At 25.4% G+C, this 21,538-nt stretch overlaps 1 protein-coding gene across 1 annotated transcript; it reads left to right on the top strand.

The window, feature by feature from the left end:
• Positions 1 to 4,397: 4,397 nt before the first annotated feature.
• LOC145829795 (transcription initiation factor TFIID subunit 10-like) lies at positions 4,398 to 19,873 on the top strand. Its single transcript, XM_082937662.1, has 4 exons — positions 4,398 to 4,547; positions 8,004 to 8,068; positions 18,170 to 18,292; positions 19,217 to 19,873. The coding sequence occupies exons 1-4, from the start codon at positions 4,428 to 4,430 to the stop codon at positions 19,296 to 19,298; spliced, it is 390 nt and encodes a 129-aa protein (XP_082793788.1). The 5' UTR covers positions 4,398 to 4,427; the 3' UTR covers positions 19,299 to 19,873.
• The last annotated feature ends 1,665 nt before the right edge of the window (positions 19,874 to 21,538 follow it).

Below are 21,538 nucleotides of genomic sequence, written 5' to 3'. Positions count from 1 at the left end.
TATATATAAAGTAGGCTGAAGAACCTGAAGCAAATTTAATACATATCTATTTCTATATTTTATTTTCATATGGCTTATTTCTAATTAACTAAAATGAATTTTATTATCATTCCTTTTATGTTACAATTTTTACGGTTTTTACTTAAGTTCTTTAATTTCAAAAGGCAGAAGCTTCTTTAATTTTGGTTCTAAAATAATGTTCCATCTAATAACAATAATAAAAGGCCCGCTATCAGCTGAGATCGGCTATGAGTAGTTGTGCTTAGAGAATATAATAAATGATAATAATAAATATAAAGCACGATGATGCAATAAATTAAAACAAACAGTCAATAAATAAGAATGCAAATAACTAAAAATAAAAATAAACAAAATTCAATCTGCTTCTCATTTCATATTCTTCAGTTTATTAAAGTATTTTTCCCTTTTTTTTCAGTCTTTTTGTACAGTAGACCTCTATTTGGCGCAGTCATGTGCAAGCAACACCACTTATCAGTTCTCATATTCAAGCTTTTTAGGTCGCGCATGCATACGTCTTTAAAATTTAATTTTTGACGACCTCGGTTGCGTTTGCCAAACGACCAACTCGCCATATAACAGAGACTTTGGGATTTGTTTAGCACCCATCCTCAGAACATAACCGAGCCAGCGAAGCCTGCGTTGACTGAGGGTAAAGTACATGGTTGTAAGCAGTGGCGTCGCGTGGTATTTTTTTTAGGTGGTGCAGAAAAAATCTGAGTTGCAGGTGCTTTCATTGCCCCTACTCCAGTTGTCCCTGCTCGAGTTTTCCATGCTCGAATTGCCTTTGCTCGAGTTTCTTCTACTCGAGTTGCCTCTGCTTGAGTTGCTTTCGCTCGAGTTGCCCCTGATCGAGTTGTCTCTGCTTGAGTTTCCTCTGCTCGAGTTGTCCCTGCTCGAGTTGCCTCTGCTCGAGTTGCCTCTGCTCGAGTTGCCTCTGCTCGACTTGCTTCTGCTCGAGTTACCTCTGTTTGAGTTGCCTCTGCTCGAGTTGCCTCTACTTTAGCACCGGCGTCACTTTAACACGGTGGGTAACCAAAGCTTTTAAAAGTGCTTTTTAAGGTAGGAGGATTTATAAGACTTTCTATTCAAATGATTAAGAAATAAATGTTAATAGTTTGTAGGAAAATTAAGCTTGTATTAAAACTATTTTTTTAAGTTTGCTTATTAGTTTTAACAAAAAGAAAACTAAGTTTTATAATTTTCAGCACTTTGTAGCTGTAATAGCATTATTTTTAACATTTTTAAACATACTTAAACATAAAATGTTAAAGTTTGTTACTAAATAATCATATAGATTTTAAACTAATTAAATAGTACGATAAGTTAATGACTAATAAGTACGATAATATATAAAAAATCAAAGGTAAAAAATTTCAAAACTTTGTAAAACAACTCAAGAATACAAAGTAGCAAAATTGTTTTAAATACAAATTAAAGTCTACTTTTAGAGAGTTTTAGTGTATTATTATTTACTGCTTTTATAATTAGTGTATAATTAAAAAAAAATCTTTATACCAAAAGGTATTATAATATTTCTTATATTCTAATGTTTAAACTTTTTTAGGCTAGAAAGTTTAGTAAATCTAAGAAAGCCTTCAATTGTTAATCTTAATAAAGTTAACTAAGTTTACCAAAAAACTTGAAAATTTTATACTATATTTTTGAAGCAACTTTTTTTTTTCAATTGTTGAATGATTTCATACAACATTTACTTGTTTTAGATTATATTTAGTCTGTGTTTTTCAACGTAAAAACAAATTGTTAAACTTATATTTCTAAGTAACTTCATAAAAAACGTATTGATTTGTAGAAATTTTGCACTCATTTAATAAGGCTTATAATTTCATAATAAAAAGAACATCTTGTTTTTATAAGCGTTTTGTTGAACAAAAACTAAAAATTCCTAAATATTTTTTGGTTCAAGGACCTGGATACGCAAAAAGACCTCTCGATCATCGAGTTGCATACCCAACATAGTCTATAAAATTAATATTTTAAGAACAACGGAATTTGTAAGGTTATTTGTTTACTCCAACTTAATTAGCTTTGTTATGCTTAGAAAAGTCATTTTTAAGTATTTAAAAAAGTTTTTTGGTAAATAGGGTTAAAAGTTTTTAATAGTATAGGACTAACTTTGTAAAAATTATAACAAAGAAAGAATATCCTAATGTCAGCAATCGGAGAGTGAACGTGATTAGCTTTTCTTATACGTCTGAAATTTTAAACAAGGATAATGTAAAAAATAAAAAAAATTGTATATGAGTATTATAAGTACCATTTGGTTTCTAAAAGAAACCACAGAATATTTTTTTTATTAACAAAATACTATATATTTGAAAAGTTATAACTAGTATATTCTAAAATATGTTCTAAAATTAATTTTATTTACTTTTCAAAGACATTTCTTTGGGTAAAGAGCCATTTCCTGGCAACAGTATTTGATGTTGACAAGCTTTTTAGGATTTGCACTTGAAACTAACACTAAGATAAAGAAAAATTAGATTCGGAACAAATTATATAAAGATAAATACTTAAAAACTTAAAATAAAATTTTTATAAAAGCCAACAACTAAAGATAAACTACAAAATCTGATATTTTCAAATTAGCTCTCAGAGTAAATTACACTAGAAACTCCAGAGTTGATGACGATGAGCAAAAAAATAAAGATTTAGGAGCTTTTAACTGTAGTTTTAAAACTTACAATTATATTTTCTGGAATTGATAATGAAGAGCATTTAACTTACTATACAAAGGTGGGCTACTTAAATTTATAATCTAACATGTTTATAATATAGATTGCATCCACACTATAAACTAAAATTAAACTTTATCTTCACTAATAACTGGATGGTGCTTTATATAAACTAGGTATAGCAATAAGTGGATACATTTTGCCTTAGAAATTGTTAAAAATAATATCATACCCTAAAAACAAAGTTTTTATATCAGAGAACGAAATTAAAGACTGTATAAATTAAAAAGTATTCAACTACTTATAATTCATAATATATAGTTTAAATCGAAAAATATTTATAATAAATAAAGAACGTTTAACAAAAACTTAGCATTGAAAAATATAGTACATTCAGAAACTACATGTTGATTCTAGCCTGCTGCAGCAATGTTGCATGTGAAATGTCTAATACCAAAAAAATTATGAGTATTTATATATATGACTGTACAATGAGCAGAAATTGTTGCATCAAGACTCTTAATTTTCTTTTAACTGTTGCTTTATTTTATTTGCGATAGTATTACACGAGTATTATTCTGATTAACTTGTTTTGTGAGACTAAAAATTCAAATAATAACATCCAAACATTTTAGATTCTACATTAAAGAAGTAGTTAAACTATTAGCAAAAACTACTATTAAAATTTTATGCTTCGCACATTTTATTTATTTTTATTATCTAGCCAATTGACTACAAAAGCAGCTTAGTTCTGTATTATTGAAAAACTACTGTTAAAACACGCATGACTTAATTTTACAACCAGTATTTATTTCAGCCATCATCAACAAAGTAGAGATGTTTTATGCCATCGATAATAAACAATTAACTTCACCGCACAACCAACAACAACAGCATCCGAGACAACATACGACCGGTTTCGTCCTTTTTAGGACTCAGAAGGTAGGTTTTGTTGCGTTAGTAAAGTTCATTGTTAATTATCGATGGCGTAAAACATCTCAACTTTGTTGATGATGGCCGAAATAATTACTGGTTGTAAAATCAAGTCATGCGTGTTTTAACTATAGTTTTTCTCGCCTGACGTGGGAATAAAGTTATTTTATTTTAGTGCTAAAGTGACGCCGTGAAAAAGTGACGCACCGTGCAATATTGACGCCGTAAAATTCTGACACTCTCCTAATATTTGTACCTGGTAAAGTATAAAATAAATAGTACGAGCATAAAGTTAATTTTACAGGCAGATTTATAATTTTTTCAAAAAACATAAAACTTTAATGTCCATTATTTTCCTTATCTTAAAAGGTATCTAAAAATTTTGTTTTTGTTTTAGAGAACGCACCTTTGTCTTTAATTTAGAAAAAAAAATTGGTTTGAATTATTTCAATTATTTGAATTATTTCATGGGGTCCCTCCAAAAATAAAGGTTTTTTTTTTTTCGTTAAATTAAAGACAACGGTGCGTTCTCTAAAGTAAAAATAAAAAATTTTAGATAGATTTTAAGATGAGAAAAATAATTGACATTAAAGTTTTATGTTTTTTGAAAAATTTATAAATTTACCTATAAAATTAACTTTATGCTCGTTCTTAGTAGTTATGTTATATCTAATAATAAGTTCCTTTGAAAAGAACCTTATTTATCTAATTCTAAGTTGTAAATAAGCTATTATATAAGTTCATCATTTATATGTATAAGAAGCATTTAAAAAATTCATAATGAATGGACACAACCATGCAGTACCTTCAACAGAAATGGAAAGTAGTGTACAAGTAGATAAATTTGATGAAAACAAACTTTTAACATTGCTTCAACAACTTGAAACACAAACACCTTCTGTAAGTGTTTAAAAAGTAACTAAATAGATATCAGAATGATTTAAAACATAACTCTTAAATAAATTAGATTTCTAATATATTATATAGTATATTTAATAGTACTTTAATTTGTAATTGTGAATTGTATTAAACTTTTTAAAATTTTTACTAATCCTTTGCTACTATCTCAATAAAAGATGATTATTTTATCTAGAAACCTCAAAGACTTTGAACTTTAATTAGTTCTTATATTATAATAATTAAATATTTATTAGTTTACAAGTATTTTTATGTATTTTATATTTGTGAAAGTACACAAAAACATAGTTTTATTCTTCCCACTCTAATAGCAAATGTTTCTTGAAGTTAAGTTTTTTGTATATCTGTCAGCCATTAGTTTTGATCTTGCAACGTTTAACTCAAAAAAGAAATTTAAAAGCCACAATTATGATCCTTATGCTATCAGGTTACATCATGTTATAGTTCTACATGTCCCTTGAAAAATTGTATTAAATTAAGCAACAACCAAAATAATTTATAAAAAAAAATACTAAAACCTTTTGTGACAAGTCATTTAGCAAATACTCACAAGGTTAAAATATCAACACCAAAAACCACAAAAATTGGTAAAATTGTGAAGTTCAAATCCACAAGAAAGTACATGCCCATGCTTAAAAAAAAAGCAAAAATCTAATTACTAAACTACAAAGCATAAGTATTGTTTTGATATGTATTTCATTGCAAATAGATAATAATTAGTAGTAGTCTATGCACTGCGCATTGGAATAAGGTATACTATTTTACAAAAAAAAAAAAAGGAAAATAAAAATAAATTTAAAGGTAAAAAAAGCTTGTTAAAAGTTTTTAATATATAATTACTCAATTAAAAAGTATAAGCATTGTTTTGATATGGTTTTATTGTAAAAACAATAATTAGTAGTAGTTTATGTGCATTGGAAAAAAGTTTGTACTCATACTCTTACATTTGTTCTAAAATATATCAAACTTTAGTTGTGTAATCACTCAAGCATAATGTAGTAAGCATATATAAGCTTAGTTCAAACATAAAAAAATAAATTATTAAAAGTCAAACGTACTTTATACTTTAAAGGTGGCAATTAAAGTTCTCAACTTAAATAAAATAAAAGGAGATTGATCAATAATAAATTTTAAATTTTATTAAACAAAACAATGTTTCACTCGTTTGAAGACAAGATCTTCAGTTGTTTAAAATATTATTCAAATAGAATTTATTAACAATTTATATATTTCTATTTGTATGATTTTAAACAACTATAGATCTCATCTTCAAGTGAGTGAAACATTGTTTTGTTTAATAATATTTTAAAATTTATTATTAAAAGTCTATTACAGTAAAATAACTCAAAATTAAAATAAATATGAAATAATAAAATATATAAAAACTAATATTAATAATTAATCCAGTTAATTTCAATAATTATATCACAATCTCACTCTTTCATTAATCAAACAATCACAAAATAAGAAAAACCCAACACAGTATGGTGTTTGTAATATGTTTCAAAGTTCATAATGTTCAAAGTTCACATATCTTACTTGCATCAAAAAATACTCTAAATTTACTCTTTATAGTGTGATGATAAAAAACTTTATTTAAAACTATCCTTTTGGGAGCAGGGTTGCCACAGACTCTAGATATTCTAAAACTTATTTAATCTTAGGATGACTCTAGCCAGTTTAGTTTAAAAAAATCAAGGATAGCTTTTAGGTTTTTGAAAGTTTCAGGCTTTTTACAAAAAATAACTTGGATTTTATTTGAAAGCTTGGAGTACACACTATAGTATAGGATATATTTTATAGAACAAAAATTTTCAATTAACTTTTGAGATACAACCAGTTGTGTATAAAAGATCTAATCCAACCCTATGGAATCAAAATTTACAAGGCCAATTTTCTTTTAATTTTGAAAAATTCACTAAAATTTTATCTCCTCCAATTTCAGGAAATGTTCCTTGCATTTTACAAAAAAATCCTATAGAATCAATTATGAAAAAAAAAAAAGATTATGACCTAAGTAAGAAAAAAAAAACAATATTTATCAAGAAAAAAAATTTAACGCAACATTTTTGAATTTCTTACAACAGGATTGTTTATTCTTGAGTAAATATTAAACTGAGAAAGTTTAAGAAAGATTGCTTAAAAACTGTAGTAGAAGATAGATTTTAAATGAAATAGTTTTTTTTTGCTTTTGTAGCTTCACTCCACCATTAAGAATCCTATTCAACTCTCCAAATTGGTCCCCTTATATCTCAAAAAATAGTTTATGTTATAAGAAACGGTAAAAAGCAACTGTTAGCTAAGTTGAAGATCTTTAAGTAAGATCTACATGTAAAAAGTTTGGGACACATTCAAAATCTACCCGCGTTCAAAATCCACCCAGTCAAATTTGAGAACCGCTTACCAATCAAGGGTAAGGGTTAGAGGTAACAGTGATAGTGAAAAATTAATTAGAAATAAATAAAAAAATGCAGAAAATATATAAAATAAATTGATAAATTAAGAAAATATAAAAAAAAGGGTTGATTTTGATCGGATGGATTATGATAGTATACCAAAAGTTCTTATCCCCTATGTTCTTAATTAAAAATTTATTAAACATCCGGGTTGCCACACACTTAGGGTACTCATGGACTTAAAGTATTTTGGAATTCTAGAAAATCTCAGGGTAACTCAGGATAAATCAGAAAATTTTACCTTTTTTTTTTTAAACTCTAGATGACTCATGGCGCGTTTGATTTTTTATTAAAATTTCAGGAATGTTTTTAAATTAAAAAAAAAATCTCAGGGCAAATTTAGAAAATATATAATGAGATTTAGTTGATTGAGTTCCGATTATTTGTTATTTTATATACACAATTTTGTTCAAGAATATGGTTTTTATTGATTTTGAAATGCTTATGTAATTTTTTTTTAGCCTTGCTGCTTGCTCTTTACTATTAGAGAAATAATGTTATAGTTTTTGTTTCAAACCTGAAATTAATAATATCAATATTTGAGTTTATATTAAACAGAAGCAGTTAAATGTTTACCAATGCATCAAAATGTTATAGTATAATTTATTATTTTATTTACTTATGTAGTTTAGTAAAATTATATTATTTTATATGTCCTTAAATCATAGATAAAGTTGTTTGTTATAACTTATAAATACTAGTTTTCAGTAAAAAAAAGATGATATACTAGTGTTGTCTAATCTTAAAAACAATATTTCTCATAAGTTAAGTGAATTATAATGCAGAAGCATACACACCTTCCTATTAATTATTAAGAAGAAAAATAAACAGGAGGTATACAGAGTTTGCCCCAGAGGCAAACTTTTTTTAAGGATTTAAAAAAAAATACACAGGGCAGTTTTTTTTTTGACTCAAATAGTGGTAAACCTGTGTTATTTTAACTATTAAATAAGTCAGTAAAATAAGGAAACCAATTTTTTAGATATCAGACAAAGTCCTAGAAGAGATAATGAGCTCGAAAGGTATGAGGTCTGATGATGTAAGAATGTAAGTTAAAAAAATATTTAATTCTATTATGCATTAAAAACAAGAATATATGTTAAGTTAACAAAAAGTTAAATGTTTTAAGTCTATTATATTTTACTATGCTTTAAGAAAGGGGTTTACGGTAGACTATCTAAAAACTCTCTTGCCTCAAACTATTTACAAAACACTTAATAAAAAAGCCTTTCACCATATTGGTGTTTAGTAAAGTTTATTTGGTACAAATATATAAACAATGATCTAAAAAAAAATTTCATGAACTTTTTTCATAAAGGGTCCTTTTGAAGAAATTAGAATTGCAATGACCCCCTACAATAAGATTTCTTATATAACTACCCTTAAGTACAAATAAACCTTTTTTTTTTGCTCTTCATCATTAATTTCATAATATCTAGTGTAAGTTTCAATATATAACCTTATAGCCCTTTTACTAGTCATGGCCCCCTCTTTGGCTTCTTGCACCTTATGGCCTACTTTAGGAAACCATAGTCTAAATCCAGGGGTCGGCAAACTGGCACAGGCCACATTAAAATTTTTATTCAACTAGTTTAATATATTTGATATAATATTAATATTCTTGAAAACACAAAAATAAAATTTTACTGTTATCTTTAAAGGATAATCTATTGCCTATTTTTTTTTTGTTTAAAAAAACTGTTTTTAAATATGTTTTTTAAAGCGCATAAAAAACGTTCCTTTTTTGACCTGCAGGTCCCTGGTCTAAATCATTTTATATACAAGATAGATTTATAATTAGTATTAATTAGTAATGAAAAACAATAGTATGTATTACGACAAAATTAAATTAAATTGAATTAGGCGTATAGCATAAAAACTAACAAATATTAGAAAAACACTAAATCAATAAAATAACAATAGCAATATCACAGTAAAGTAAGTAAGAAATAGGACAAGTTGAAATAGGGACATAAAATAGTGAGTTTTGTTTTAAAGTTTAATGATTTTTCTTTGTAATGACTCTGTAATGGCAAAAAGTTATGCTTAACAACAATTAACTCAGTTTATTTATTACCTTTTATCATCTTATGCTTAAATTTACAAATAATTTTATCCTGTTTTAAATGAGTCTTTCTGTTTTGTTTACCTTATTTCCACAATGATTTAACAAAATAATTAAACAAACATATCTTTGTAATTCCTACTTAATTGCAACTACTCTTTTAATGCTTAATTAAAGATTAAATGCATACTTAACTAAACTCTATGGTTTTTTGTTTCATGATTATTATCTGTATATAACAAAGATATTAAACAATAAGAAAAAAAGACTCAAAATAACATTGGCTCTTATATGAATGATTCAGGTACAAACTACAAGCCATCTTTTATAGAATCAAAAAATCTTATTTAACTTTTGAATTATTGTAGTTTTATTAAAAAGTTTTGGATACAATTGTATGGACCAAAAATTTTTAGGGTCAATAACTCAGAAATTAAGGGCATAGGGGGAGGGGGTAAATACACCTTTTTTTGGTTTTTGATCTTATTTTATATAGTTTTTACTAAGCTACAAGATGCTTTTTACAGAATTTAAAAATTCAAAATAATTTTTGAGATATAGCCGGTCAAAGTCGGAGGCAACAATAGAATCCTTATGGGAGGCGTAAACTAAAACTGCAAATAACTAGAAATCACTAAAAATCATTCTCCTCCTACGTTTTTTGAGATAACTACCTCAAATTTTCAGGAAATGTACCTTGCAATATTTAAAAATTCTGTCCAAACAGAATTTAAAAAAAAAAAAAAAATATAACAAAAAAACTAAAAAAAAAACTGTTTTTTGTTTATTTTTTAAATAAATTTTTTATTTTTAAACTTTTTAAAAATTCTTTCAAACAGAATTTTCTAAATATACTAAGGAACATTTCCTGAAAATTTGAGGTAGTTATCTCAAAAAAGGTAAAAGAAGATAGATTTTTAGTGAAATAGTTTTTTTTTACCGTTTTAGTTAGCCTCCCATAAGGAAGCTATTGTTGCCTCTGACTTTGACGGGCTTTATCTCAAAAATTATTTTGAATTTTTTAAATCTTGAAAAAGCATCCTGAGCTTTGTAAAAACTTTATAAAATAAGATTAAAAAAAAAAAAAAGGGTGTTTTAACCCCCCTATGCCCGTAAAAAAATCATTAAGAAATTGTTATTTTCTTCATATTTTGAGCTAAAGACCTTAAACTTTTAGGAAACGTTCCTTTTACAGTATAAGAGACTTAAATGTTGTGATTTTGAAAATATCAAAAAATGAAAATTTTAGATAAAAAATATTAAAAAATAGGTCTTTTTTATTTTGATACAAGTTTTATTTTTCAAAATTAAAAAAGTTCCTGCATTATATATTTTTTAAATTTAATAAAAGACTTTCTGTGAAAATTTTGACAAAGATTGATTAAAGAATGAAGGAAAAGATAGATATTCAATGAAGTACTCTTTTTATTGCATTTTTTGTTTGTGCCTTCCACTAAGAACCTATTGAATTCAAAGTTATTTTTGAAATATAAGTCATCAAAGTTAGTGACCTCAATAGGTTCATAAAGGAAGGTGCAAACAAAAAAGGCGACAAAAGACTATTTCATTAAAAATCTATTTTCTCCTTTATTTTTTAATCAATCTTTGTCAAAGTTTTCTCAGAAAGTCTATTATTAAAAAAAGAAGAAAATTAATGCAGAAATTTTTTAATTTAAAAAAACCAAATTTTCATTTTTTGATATTTTCAAAATCACAACATTAAAGTTTCTTGAACTATAAAAAGGAACGTTTCCTAAAAGTTTAAGGTCTCTAGCTAGTGGTAGGGACAGCATATTTTTTTGGTCATATTGTGAAATTCTCATGAGGGGATATAATTTGGATGTGTTTTGGATTCATTAAGAAGAATTTAATAAAATTTAAATAAAATTTTGCAAAAAAAAAGTTGCTGCCCAAAAAACTAATTTCAACCCCAAATGTCGCATATTTTTTTAATTTCTTGACTTAAACAGTAATAAAAATCACTTATACATGTCCTAGACTTATAATTTATATCTTAAATGAAAGCTTATAATTGTAGGCATAAATCAGAGACTTTTCGACTGCTTTTGATGAATTATGACGTCATTATTATAAAAATATGCAAATTTTGTCTGTAAAATTGTACTTTTTTCTAATATAAAAGGCAAATTCTTCTGCTGTTTTTACTTTTTTTTTTTTTGATTTTGAATGTAAAATGTGTGGAGTGAGCTAGCCAGAAAGATATTACTGATGTAATGCCATTTCAATTGCATGTTGATATAGATATTAAATACATTTTAAATCACTTTCCGCTATTAGAAATCATGATTATTGAGAGCATCTGTCTAAGAGTAAAAAATCTAGACCTATATATCATAAAAACTGAATGTAAATTTATTAAAATTAGTCAAATTTTATTTTTTAATAGAAAGAGTTTTTATTTAAAACAATAACTATTTATCTGTATTAAGTTTTTTTTTTTGCTCTAAGTATGTCATTGTTTTCACATTACTGTTAGTTTAAATTTATAAAGAGTTATACATTTAATTTAATTAGAACTTAGTTTGTTAGTTTGTTTAAATATTTTTATTCTCTAATTTAAATGCATAGTGTCAAATCCTTTTTAGTTTTAAACTTATAGCAGTTTATCGTTACTGTGTTTAATTGTATAAATGCTATCTACAAGACTGAGCACTTAGCAAGGTATAAACTTTTATCTTTATAATATATAAAAGCTTATACCTTGATAAGAGCTATATTATTCTGCACTTAATAAAATTCCTTCTTATTAGGTACTGAGTTGATATTAACTATTAATTAATTATTGTTAATTGATAAAAATAAAATTAAATTAATGCATATTCATAGTAGAAAAGTATTATAAGAAATCTGATTTGGTAGTAGATGTGATTTACTCTTTTGTTAAAATAGTATAATATTTATTCTTGGGATACCTTTTTTTTCTCTCGGAATTGTTCTAGATGCACTTATTTACAGTAATCAATTCAGTTACCAGGGTTGCCACTTTACAAGACCTGGAAAAACCTGGAATTTGACAATTTAGGTAAAAATAACCTGGAAAAACCTGGAATTTGAGATTTTTTTGATAAAAACCTGGAAAAACCTGGAATTTTGATTAAAAAACCTGAAAAAACCTGGAATTTTTAATAATTTTAACATTTTCAGTAGTAAAATTCCGATTTGACACAAAAAATCTATCATATAAATAAGATTTTTTTGTCATCATCAAAAACTTTTTTTGTTAAAAAACACATTAAAGTAAATTTACAGTATCTTTTCAATGTTTTTATACTATATAATACAGTTTCTTATACAAAAATTAACTTAAAACTAAAAATAGACCCAAAAATGTGTACTTTTAAAAACCTGGAAGAAATTTGGAAAACCTAAAAAAAAATTTTGAAAAACGAGTGGCAATTCTGAATTACTAACAAGTTTCAATTTGGTTTTTGAAACAACCAGGGTTCGTGCGCGTCAGGCTAAATCAGTTTTTTTGAAAAAAGTTGAAAAACGTCAGGCTAAATCAGTTTTTTTATTTTAAAATTTGAGAATCACAGTTTTTCTCAATTCATGCTTGAATATTTTTGATAAAAAAAAAGAGAAATCTTTTTAAGATCAAATTGAGATGTAAATTTATTTTAAATAAAGATTTAGTTATTAAAGACAAACTCAGTCAGTATTTGTAAAAAGAAATGCTTAAAACCTTTTGTAGAATCTCTAAAAAAATTTAAGAATTTTCATTATTTGTTTTAAGTAGATTATTAACGTCATAATTATGAAAATTCATTAGAAAAATACAGTTTAAACATTACAGTTTAGTTCAACAACTTTGCTGTTTGTTTGAATTTTAATACTCGTGTAAGCGTTTTATTTTAGATTTAATAAAACACGACAATGCACTTCTTTTTAATATAAATCTTATGGTTATAATATTTTTACTTAGTGCTCAATTAAATTAAAGAATTGTGTTAATAATATACATTAAATTTTTACACTAGAAATATATTAGATATAGTACTTATTTTAAAAATTATCACAGAATTTGCTATGTTAAGGGCATAGGGGGGTAATCAGCTTTTTCACAATTTCGTATTATTTTATTGATTTGTAACTAAGCTATGAGTTGCTTTTTGCAGATTTTTAAAGCTCAAAATATTTTTAAGATAAAGCTGGTTGAAGTCGGAGACTATAAAAGTTCTAATGAAGACCCCCCAAATACCTAAAATGACTTCTAAAGGGAATTTTCTTTACTTTGAAAAAATGTCAGGCTAAATTGGTCTCAGTCAGGCTAAATGAAAAAAATTTCGAGCACGAACCCTGAACAACATATCTTTCACCAAATGCTTGGTGCACTTTGCTATTAATATCTTATGCATTTGTTGTACGCCTAAATCAAAAAAGGTGCAAGACTGTGTTTCTGCGTATTCGAAAGCCTTCAATTTACATTAGACCAAAGCATTTGGTGAAAGATACGTTGTATCAAAAAATAAAGTAAAACGAAACTTGTTAGTGATTGTAATTGATTACTTTAAATAAGTGCATCTAGAGCAATTCCGAGAGAAAAAAAGATGTCCCAAGAAACAATATTATATTATTTTAACAAAAGAGTAAATCACATATACTATCAAATCAGATTTATCATAATACTTTTCTACTATGAATATGCTTTATTTTTTTATTTTTATCAATTAACAAAAATTAATTAATAGTTAATATCAACTCAATATCTAATAAAAAGGAATTTTACTTTGTTTATAATAGAGCCCTTAGCAAGATATAAGCTTTTATATTATTTGTAGATAAAAGTTTATACCTTGCTAATCGCTCAGTCTTGTAAATAGCATTTATACAAGTAAATACAATAATGATAAACTGCTATGAGTTTAAAACTAAAAAGGATTTGATACTAAGCATTTAAATTAGAGAATAAAAACATTTAAACAAACTAACAAACTAAGTTCTAATTAAATTAAATGTATAACTCTTTATAAATTTAAACTAACAGTAATGTGAAAACAATGACATACTTAGAGCAAAAAAAAAAAACTTAATACAGATAAATAGTTATTGTTTTAAATAAAAACTCTTTCTATTAAAAAATAAAATTTGACTAATTTTAATAAATTTACATTCAGTTTTTATGATATATAGGTCTAGATTTTTTACTCTTAGACAGATGCTCTCAATAATCATGATTTCTAATAGCGGAAAGTGATTTAAAATGTATTTAAATATCTATATCAACATGCAATTGAAATGGCATTACATCAGTAATATCTTTCTGGCTAGCTCACTCCACACATTTTACATTCAAAAAAAAAAAAAAAAAAAGTAAAAACAGCAGAAGAATTTGCCTTTTATATTAGAAAAAAGTACAATTTTACAGACAAAATTTGCATATTTTTATAATAATGGCGTCATAATTCATCAAAAGCAGTCAAAAAGTCTCTGATTTATGTCTACAATTATAAGCTTTCTTTTAAGATATAAATTATAAGTCTATTATTATTTTTTATTATTTTTTTTATTTTTTTTAAATTTTTTTTAAAGTTCCTACCGACAGAATTTTCTAAATATATCAAGGAACATTTCCTGAAAGTTTGAGGTAGTTATCTCAAAAAACAACGTAGGAGAATATAGATTTTTAGTGAAATAATCTATTTTTGCTGTTTTAGTTTGCGCCTCACAAAAGAATCCTATTTTTGCCTCCGACTTTGACCTGCTATATCTCAAAAATTATTTTGAATTTTTTAAATCTGTAAAAAGCATCTTATAACTTAGTAAAAACTATATAAAATAAGATCAAAAACTAAAAAAGGGTGTTTACCCCCTTATGCCCTTAATAAAAATGTTTTTGAGTGAATCATGTCTCAAATTTTCGTTTAAATTTGTAGTACAAAAAAGTTATTTAATTGATTAATAAATTACATTGCTTCATCTTTTTTATATGCCCAACTGGGCGCTGACCACTAAAGGTTAGGGAAAATGTTTGTCTCTATCGAACTAAATCGAGTAATGTCAGTCAAAAGTTTCAAAATTTTGGGTATGAACCCTTTTATAAGAAACTGCAATTTAGTTTGATTATGTTTTTTCCTGAGATAGGAAAAGGTTCTTCAAGCTTTTTTAGTTGGTGGACCAGATCTGGTAAAATTTAGTTTTAGGCTGCCGGAGCATAATTCACAGTATTACTCAATTATTTAATTTATTATATAAAAAATAGTAACTGTATGTGAACATTTTTACTTTAGTTTTCATCCTCAAAAATTTTACCTGATACCTTTTTATTATTTTTGCTATTCATTCAAATCCCAGAATATCAAGTATAAGTTTCAAAAATTTGTTTAGTAGGCTAGATTTACATGCTCGCAGGCAGCAGTTATACATTTCGCGCATCGGATTTAACATAAATATGTAAACATTGACGACTTGCCATTTTTACCCCGTGGACTGTACTCTGCCCATCTCTACTCTTTGCTTTTCCAAGTCATATTTAAGTTTTGAAACTTTTTAAATAAACATCATACAGATAACTTAATTTAAACTTTAGGTTTCTGAGTTTTTGTTTGAAAAAATTGTACGCTATAATATTTTCTAAAAGAAAGTTTTACCATAATATAGGTTTGATTGTTGAAAAAACTATTAGAGGTCTCTATTTTATAAAAGGGGGAACAAATATACTTATTTTTTTGGCAAGCTTTGTTAAAAGAGCTTGTCAATGCTTAATTAAAATTTTTACAATTTGATCTTATTTTATAGAGTTTTATCTGAGCTATCAGACATTTTTAACCGCTTGAAAAAATTCAAAGTAATTTTTTAGATATGAGAGATCAAAGTCTGTGACCTTGATAGGTTCTTGATGGAAGGCGCAAACTAAAAACGCGAAAAAAGACCATTTCAATGAGATCCATCTCCTCCTTCATTTTTTAAGCAATCTTCAAATTATAACAGAAAGTGTAATATTAAATTTTAAAAAGATTTAATGCAGGAATTTTGAAACTTTTGAAAATAAAATTTTTATTAAAAAAAAATCACCTATTTTTCTTGATTTTTTAATCTAAAATTATTATTTAAATATTTTTAAAATTCCAACATTTAAAGTCTATTAAAATATAAAAGAAACGTTTCCTGAAAGTTTGACGTCTCTAGCTCAAAAAATGAAGGAGAAGATAGATTTTTAGTGATTTTTTAAACTACCAAGAATACTGACCTCGAAAAATTTGCGGTCAATACGTTTGTATCGGAAACCTTTTATAAAAATTACAGTATCTCAAAAGTTGAATAATATTTTTTAATTCTATAAAAGCTGGCTTGTAGTTTGTACTTAAAGCTTTCATATGAAATCAAATGTTATTTTTAGTAAAAAAATGTCAGACCCCCCTATGCCCTTAATGTATATTTTAGTTTTCTAAAACATTGATTTTCTTTAACTTTACATTTATATATTCGTTTAAATAATATCTAGACTAATAGACACAATTAAATTAAAAAAATAATGGTATTTGTTAATGTGTCTGTGAAAACTATAGATATTTAAAATGGTTGCGGTTTATTGCTCACAAAAAATATTTTGGAAAAACGTTTAGACTGAGGTAGCTTTATAACTACAGGCTTTTGTTAATTTTACTTATTAAAAACATTTTAATAAACCTATAAAAGCCTTGAATCTTTACATTTTAATATACTTTAGAACCTTCTAGAAAATCATCTAGAAATTGAATTGTTTCTTATTTTCATCAAGTTACCAATTTTTTAACTTTTAAAGCTCTTTTCGAATGAATTTGTTAGTTTAGATGTATTTATGTAATTGGTTTTTATTATTTTTTTTGATATGTTTTTTTTAAGCTGTTCGATAATTGTCTTTCTAGCCAAACACAGGGTTCCCACTTCCCTATAAATCTCTATAATTCTCTATAAATACCTAGAAATTTGCAATACTCTGTATAATCCCTATAAACTAATTGAAAAAATATTGAAAATCCCTATAAATTACGTTTTTTTGCTAGGTGATTTAAATTTGAAATCCAAAACAGGGACGCCGAGTTGTGAAAAACTAGAAAAAAAATATTTTTTTTTAAATCAAAATTTTTGCAATCCCAGTGAACTGATCACACGATAATGTTACTTAATTGTATACGCGGGCCTGGCGATTACTGAATATAACGTGCTATTATAACAATATCCTGGGTAGTTTCTTAAGCTAATGTTTAGAAGACTTGCTAATTTATAAAGTCGACTTATTAAATGTGAATTAGTCTTAAACTATTACTCTTATATATTATAAGTCTGATTGAACCTAAGCTGCTGTTTATTGAAATAGGTTTACGAGCAGTTAGCTTACTTAAACTACTATTTATTGAAGAAGTAAGGTTGTTAGAAAACTTAAGCTACTTGTATAATGAAATCGAGTCTAACGTATGAAAATGTATTTACAATGTATTAAAGTACGAAAAATACAACATACTACTAAAAAAAATAACACAAAATCAACCTACTTTGACTTAAAAGTCCAGATGAAAAACAGTCGCCATCGCTAGTATCAATGAGAAATACATCACGTTTTATACAGAAATATCAAAACTGAAAGCAACTAAAGCCATTCTCAAACCCTTTCGTTAAATTTATAGTAAGCTTGAGGGATGAGAAGGAAAGAAATAAGATGACTCAACCGCTACAGAGTACACCAGTACCAAACTGTGACTCCGTAGCGCGAAGTAGCGGATAAATTTTTCATTATTTATATAAACACAATTTATAAAAAGTTTGCTTATTTAACTAAAATTAGAGCTCTAAAACCTTCGAACTTTCGTAAATTTCTTATTAAGACTGTGCTTATAAATGGTTAATGACATGTTTTACTTTATGTACCTTTAAAATATGGTGGTAACGTATGAAATTTTTTAATTTTTAATAAATTTCACTATAAATTTTAGATTTTAGTGGGAACCTTGCAAATAAATATTATTTTTTAAAATTTTGATTTGAATATTGCTTAATTAAAAAAGTATATATTTATTTTACTTTTACCAGTATGTTAGTACTTAGTTATATACATGCTTTATTAATAACAAAAATTTAAATATTAGTACAAGATTGGTTGCATTGGCTGGACAAAAATTTTTGTCTGATATTTTGGATGATGTATGGAGACTTAACAAGCTAAAAGGTTCTGCTCAAAACTCAAGGTCATCAAAAAACAAAGATAAAAAGTAAGAGCTTAAATTTTTCTTATTTTTAGGTGAAAATATATGTTTTTTTTGATGATGGCAGTTTAAACAGTTTATTTTTGTATATAATAATAACAAATTATATATTCCAGTGAACTTGTTTCGCTAGGATCTTTTGTTAACAAACGCTTAAATTTATATTTTTTATTTTTAGTTATTTAGTTATTTTTAGTTATTTTTGTATCCATATTTAATATATTTTTGTGTGTATTTTTTTGAAAAAATTGAAGCATATAAACGAAAAAAGGTATTGTAAAGAAGTTCTATTGTATTTAATTTTAGCACAATACAGGGTGCCAAAAAACCTGGAATCCTGTATAAACCTGGAATTTGACAATTTAGGTTTAAAAAAACCTGGAATTTTGAACAAAAATCACTAAAAAACCTGGAAACGTTGGAATTTTAAACAATTTTTACATGTAAAATAACAAAAGTCAGACTAGACACGAAAAATCTATCATATAAATTATTTTTTCTCTATTATTTAGATTTTTTAATAAGTATAGAATAGCATTGCAGTATCTTTTTAGTACTTATACAATATAAAAAAAATCTAAATTTAATAAAATTTAAGTAAATTTTTATTGTATGATTTTGAGTTTTTTCCATTTTAGAACACATTTAAAACTGCATTACAATATCTTATCAATATTTTATACCATAATAAGAAAGTACTTTTACCTTAAAGTCAATTTTTATACTTAAAGTAGACTAATAAACTTCTATTTTTAGAATCCTGGAAGTTATGAAAACCTTTGGCCACCCTGAAAAAATATTAAGAAAAAAATAATTTGTTTTTTCTCATACTTGATAAATTTAAATTCATTTATTAAACCTATGCACAGCTTATGACTTAAAAGTTTTTTAGATATAAAATTTTTATAAAATTTATTAAAATTTTTTTAGAGCCACTTTAACAACTGAAGATATAAAGTCGGCGTTAGGACAAAGAAGTATACAAGTGAATAAACCGCCATATTACGTTTGATTTATTGCGTAACACAAAATTGAATAGTTTTCTTATTATAAACTAAAAGTTTTTGTAGTAGTCTCTTGGAGTTAAATATTTTTACTTTGCTTTAAGTTTCCTACAATTTTACCTTATATTATCAAGTTTATAAAAATTGTGTGTTTATAAAAAAAAGTTTATGGTTTTATCCAGATGTTTACAGTACATATTTTTAAGTTATTACTTTTAAATAAACATACATTTTTTAATTGTGGTATACTTATTTTAGAAAGTAAAATAATCAGAAATAATTATTACCATTGTTATAAAAGTGTCCAAAATGTACTTAAATATAGGTATAGTTTTTCGAGCAACAGTCATTTTAACTGTTTAATGTTCTTTTCGAGTTAGTGAATAGTTTTACCTACCCAAAAATTTTATAAAGTTGTTTGAATTTGTAATAGTAAAAAATAAAAAACAAATGTATTAAAATCTTTAACTTTGAGGTTTAAAAATCTAAGTAAGTAATAATATTATAATCGATAAGTTTTTAAATCGTCCTTTTTGTATGTCAACCGTTTTTTTTGATTTTTGGCCTTTTTCATTTAATATATATGTACTAAATTATATTAAAAAAATAAACAATGCTTTTATTCTAAACCTATTATTGTTGCTTAATGTATTTTGAAATGCGTTGTAGGCAAAAATCTATTATTTTTTATAGTATAATTGTTTATAAATATTAATTAATGTTTTTCATATATGGTATTGATAACTACAATAATTTTTAGAATAATTTTTAAATTTAGTTAGGATTTTTGGTATTTAGATTAAGTGTTAATTCATAAGTAGAGGGATTTTTTTTTAGTACACACTTATTCTTAATAATGTGTTAATAAATTAGTGGAATTTAAAGATGTTGTAAATGCTCAAATTAATTTATGTGTTTTTTTATTTTGATCAGACTAGGTAACAACAACTTGTCATAAATTTAAACAATGACTTTTTTATAGTCAACAAATATTTTTAAACTGTACGATAAACAGTTAAAGTATAAACAAAATCAGGCTTTCCAAAAAGCCTTGAATCCTGTAAAAACCTTGAATTTGACAATTTAAGCAATATAAAAAACCTGGAATTGGAGAAAATTTGAAAAAACTTAAAATTTCGAACAAAAATCATTTAAAAATCTGAAAAACCTTAAACTTTTTACATGTTAAGTAACGAAATTTCGACCACAAACATCTATCCTAAAGTCAAAGAATTTTCGTATTAATTAGATATATTTTCATTAAAAAACATATTTAACATAGCTTTACAGTTGTTTTTCAATGTTGTTATACTATACAAGACAGTTTTTTTCTACTCTAAGTTTAGCTTTATATTAAAAATAGACCAAAAAACTTATTTATTTGAAACCTGAAAGAAATTGAAAAAAAAACTTTAGGTAACCTGAAGGTACTGAGTTTGTGATTTTGTACATTAAAAAAAAAGCTGTGTAATAAAAAAATAGAGTCTTAAAATATAACAATCAATATTTTGTCTTTTTGTCATTATATCAAATTTAACTGTTCGAAATATATATTTAATCGTTTGCTAACAAAAGATCCTAGTGAATACAAGTTCACCCGAATATAAATAAAAACAAATTATACAGTAATCTTCCTTTATTGTACCAACATATGTTTCTGTGTGTTAACTAATCAACACACTTCAACTGGGTTATTAATGTATTTCTTTCCATTAATAACCCAGTTGAAGTATGTTGATTAGTTAACACACAGAAACATATGTTGGTACAATAAAGGAAGATTTCTGTATAACTTGTTTTTATTTATATCAAATTTATAAACTTTGCTATAAGAAAATAATTATTTTAAACTTATTCAAATTCTTTTGCTACTTATAATTATAATTCAAAAAATTAAGTTTAAAACTAAGTTCAATATACAGTAAGTTATCACTGTTAGTTTATGAAAAGTAATGCTATGACAGTATTTAAATAGCAAATGTATATTAAAGTAGCTTGAAACTGAAACTAATTTGCTTAATAAACTTTAACTGAACAATTTTACTTTTGAAAAGCTTGTATTTTAGATTTATAGTAGGGTGAATCCGGTGTCTCTCAAAAATAAAAGTTAGTATTAGCGTCAAGTTTTTTTTCGTGTGACAAATTTTATTAAAGAATAACACAATTATTTGAATAACTTCTTTACACTTCAGTAAATCAAGCAATATTTTTTAGTTAAGATAAATAACTATATTAAAAAAATGTTACA

Source organism: Thalia democratica, chromosome 2 (assembly GCF_965202585.1).
Source record: "Thalia democratica chromosome 2, ktThaDemo2.hap1.1, whole genome shotgun sequence".
In the NCBI taxonomy this organism is placed as follows: domain Eukaryota; kingdom Metazoa; phylum Chordata; class Thaliacea; order Salpida; family Salpidae; genus Thalia; species Thalia democratica.
The sequence above is the reverse complement of the archived record's forward strand: the minus strand, read 5'-3'. Positions and strand labels throughout refer to the sequence as shown.

Bases quoted from the DNA above. Each gene is read 5' to 3' on its own strand.
- LOC145829795 (XM_082937662.1), top strand. From the start codon at position 4,428: ATGAATGGACACAACCATGCAGTACCTTCAACAGAAATGGAAAGTAGT. The intron at 8,069-18,169 runs GTAAGTTAAAAA...TTTAAATATTAG, and splicing joins AGGTCTGATGATGTAAGAAT to TACAAGATTGGTTGCATTGG. The intron at 18,293-19,216 runs GTAAGAGCTTAA...AAATTTTTTTAG, and splicing joins TCAAAAAACAAAGATAAAAA to AGCCACTTTAACAACTGAAG.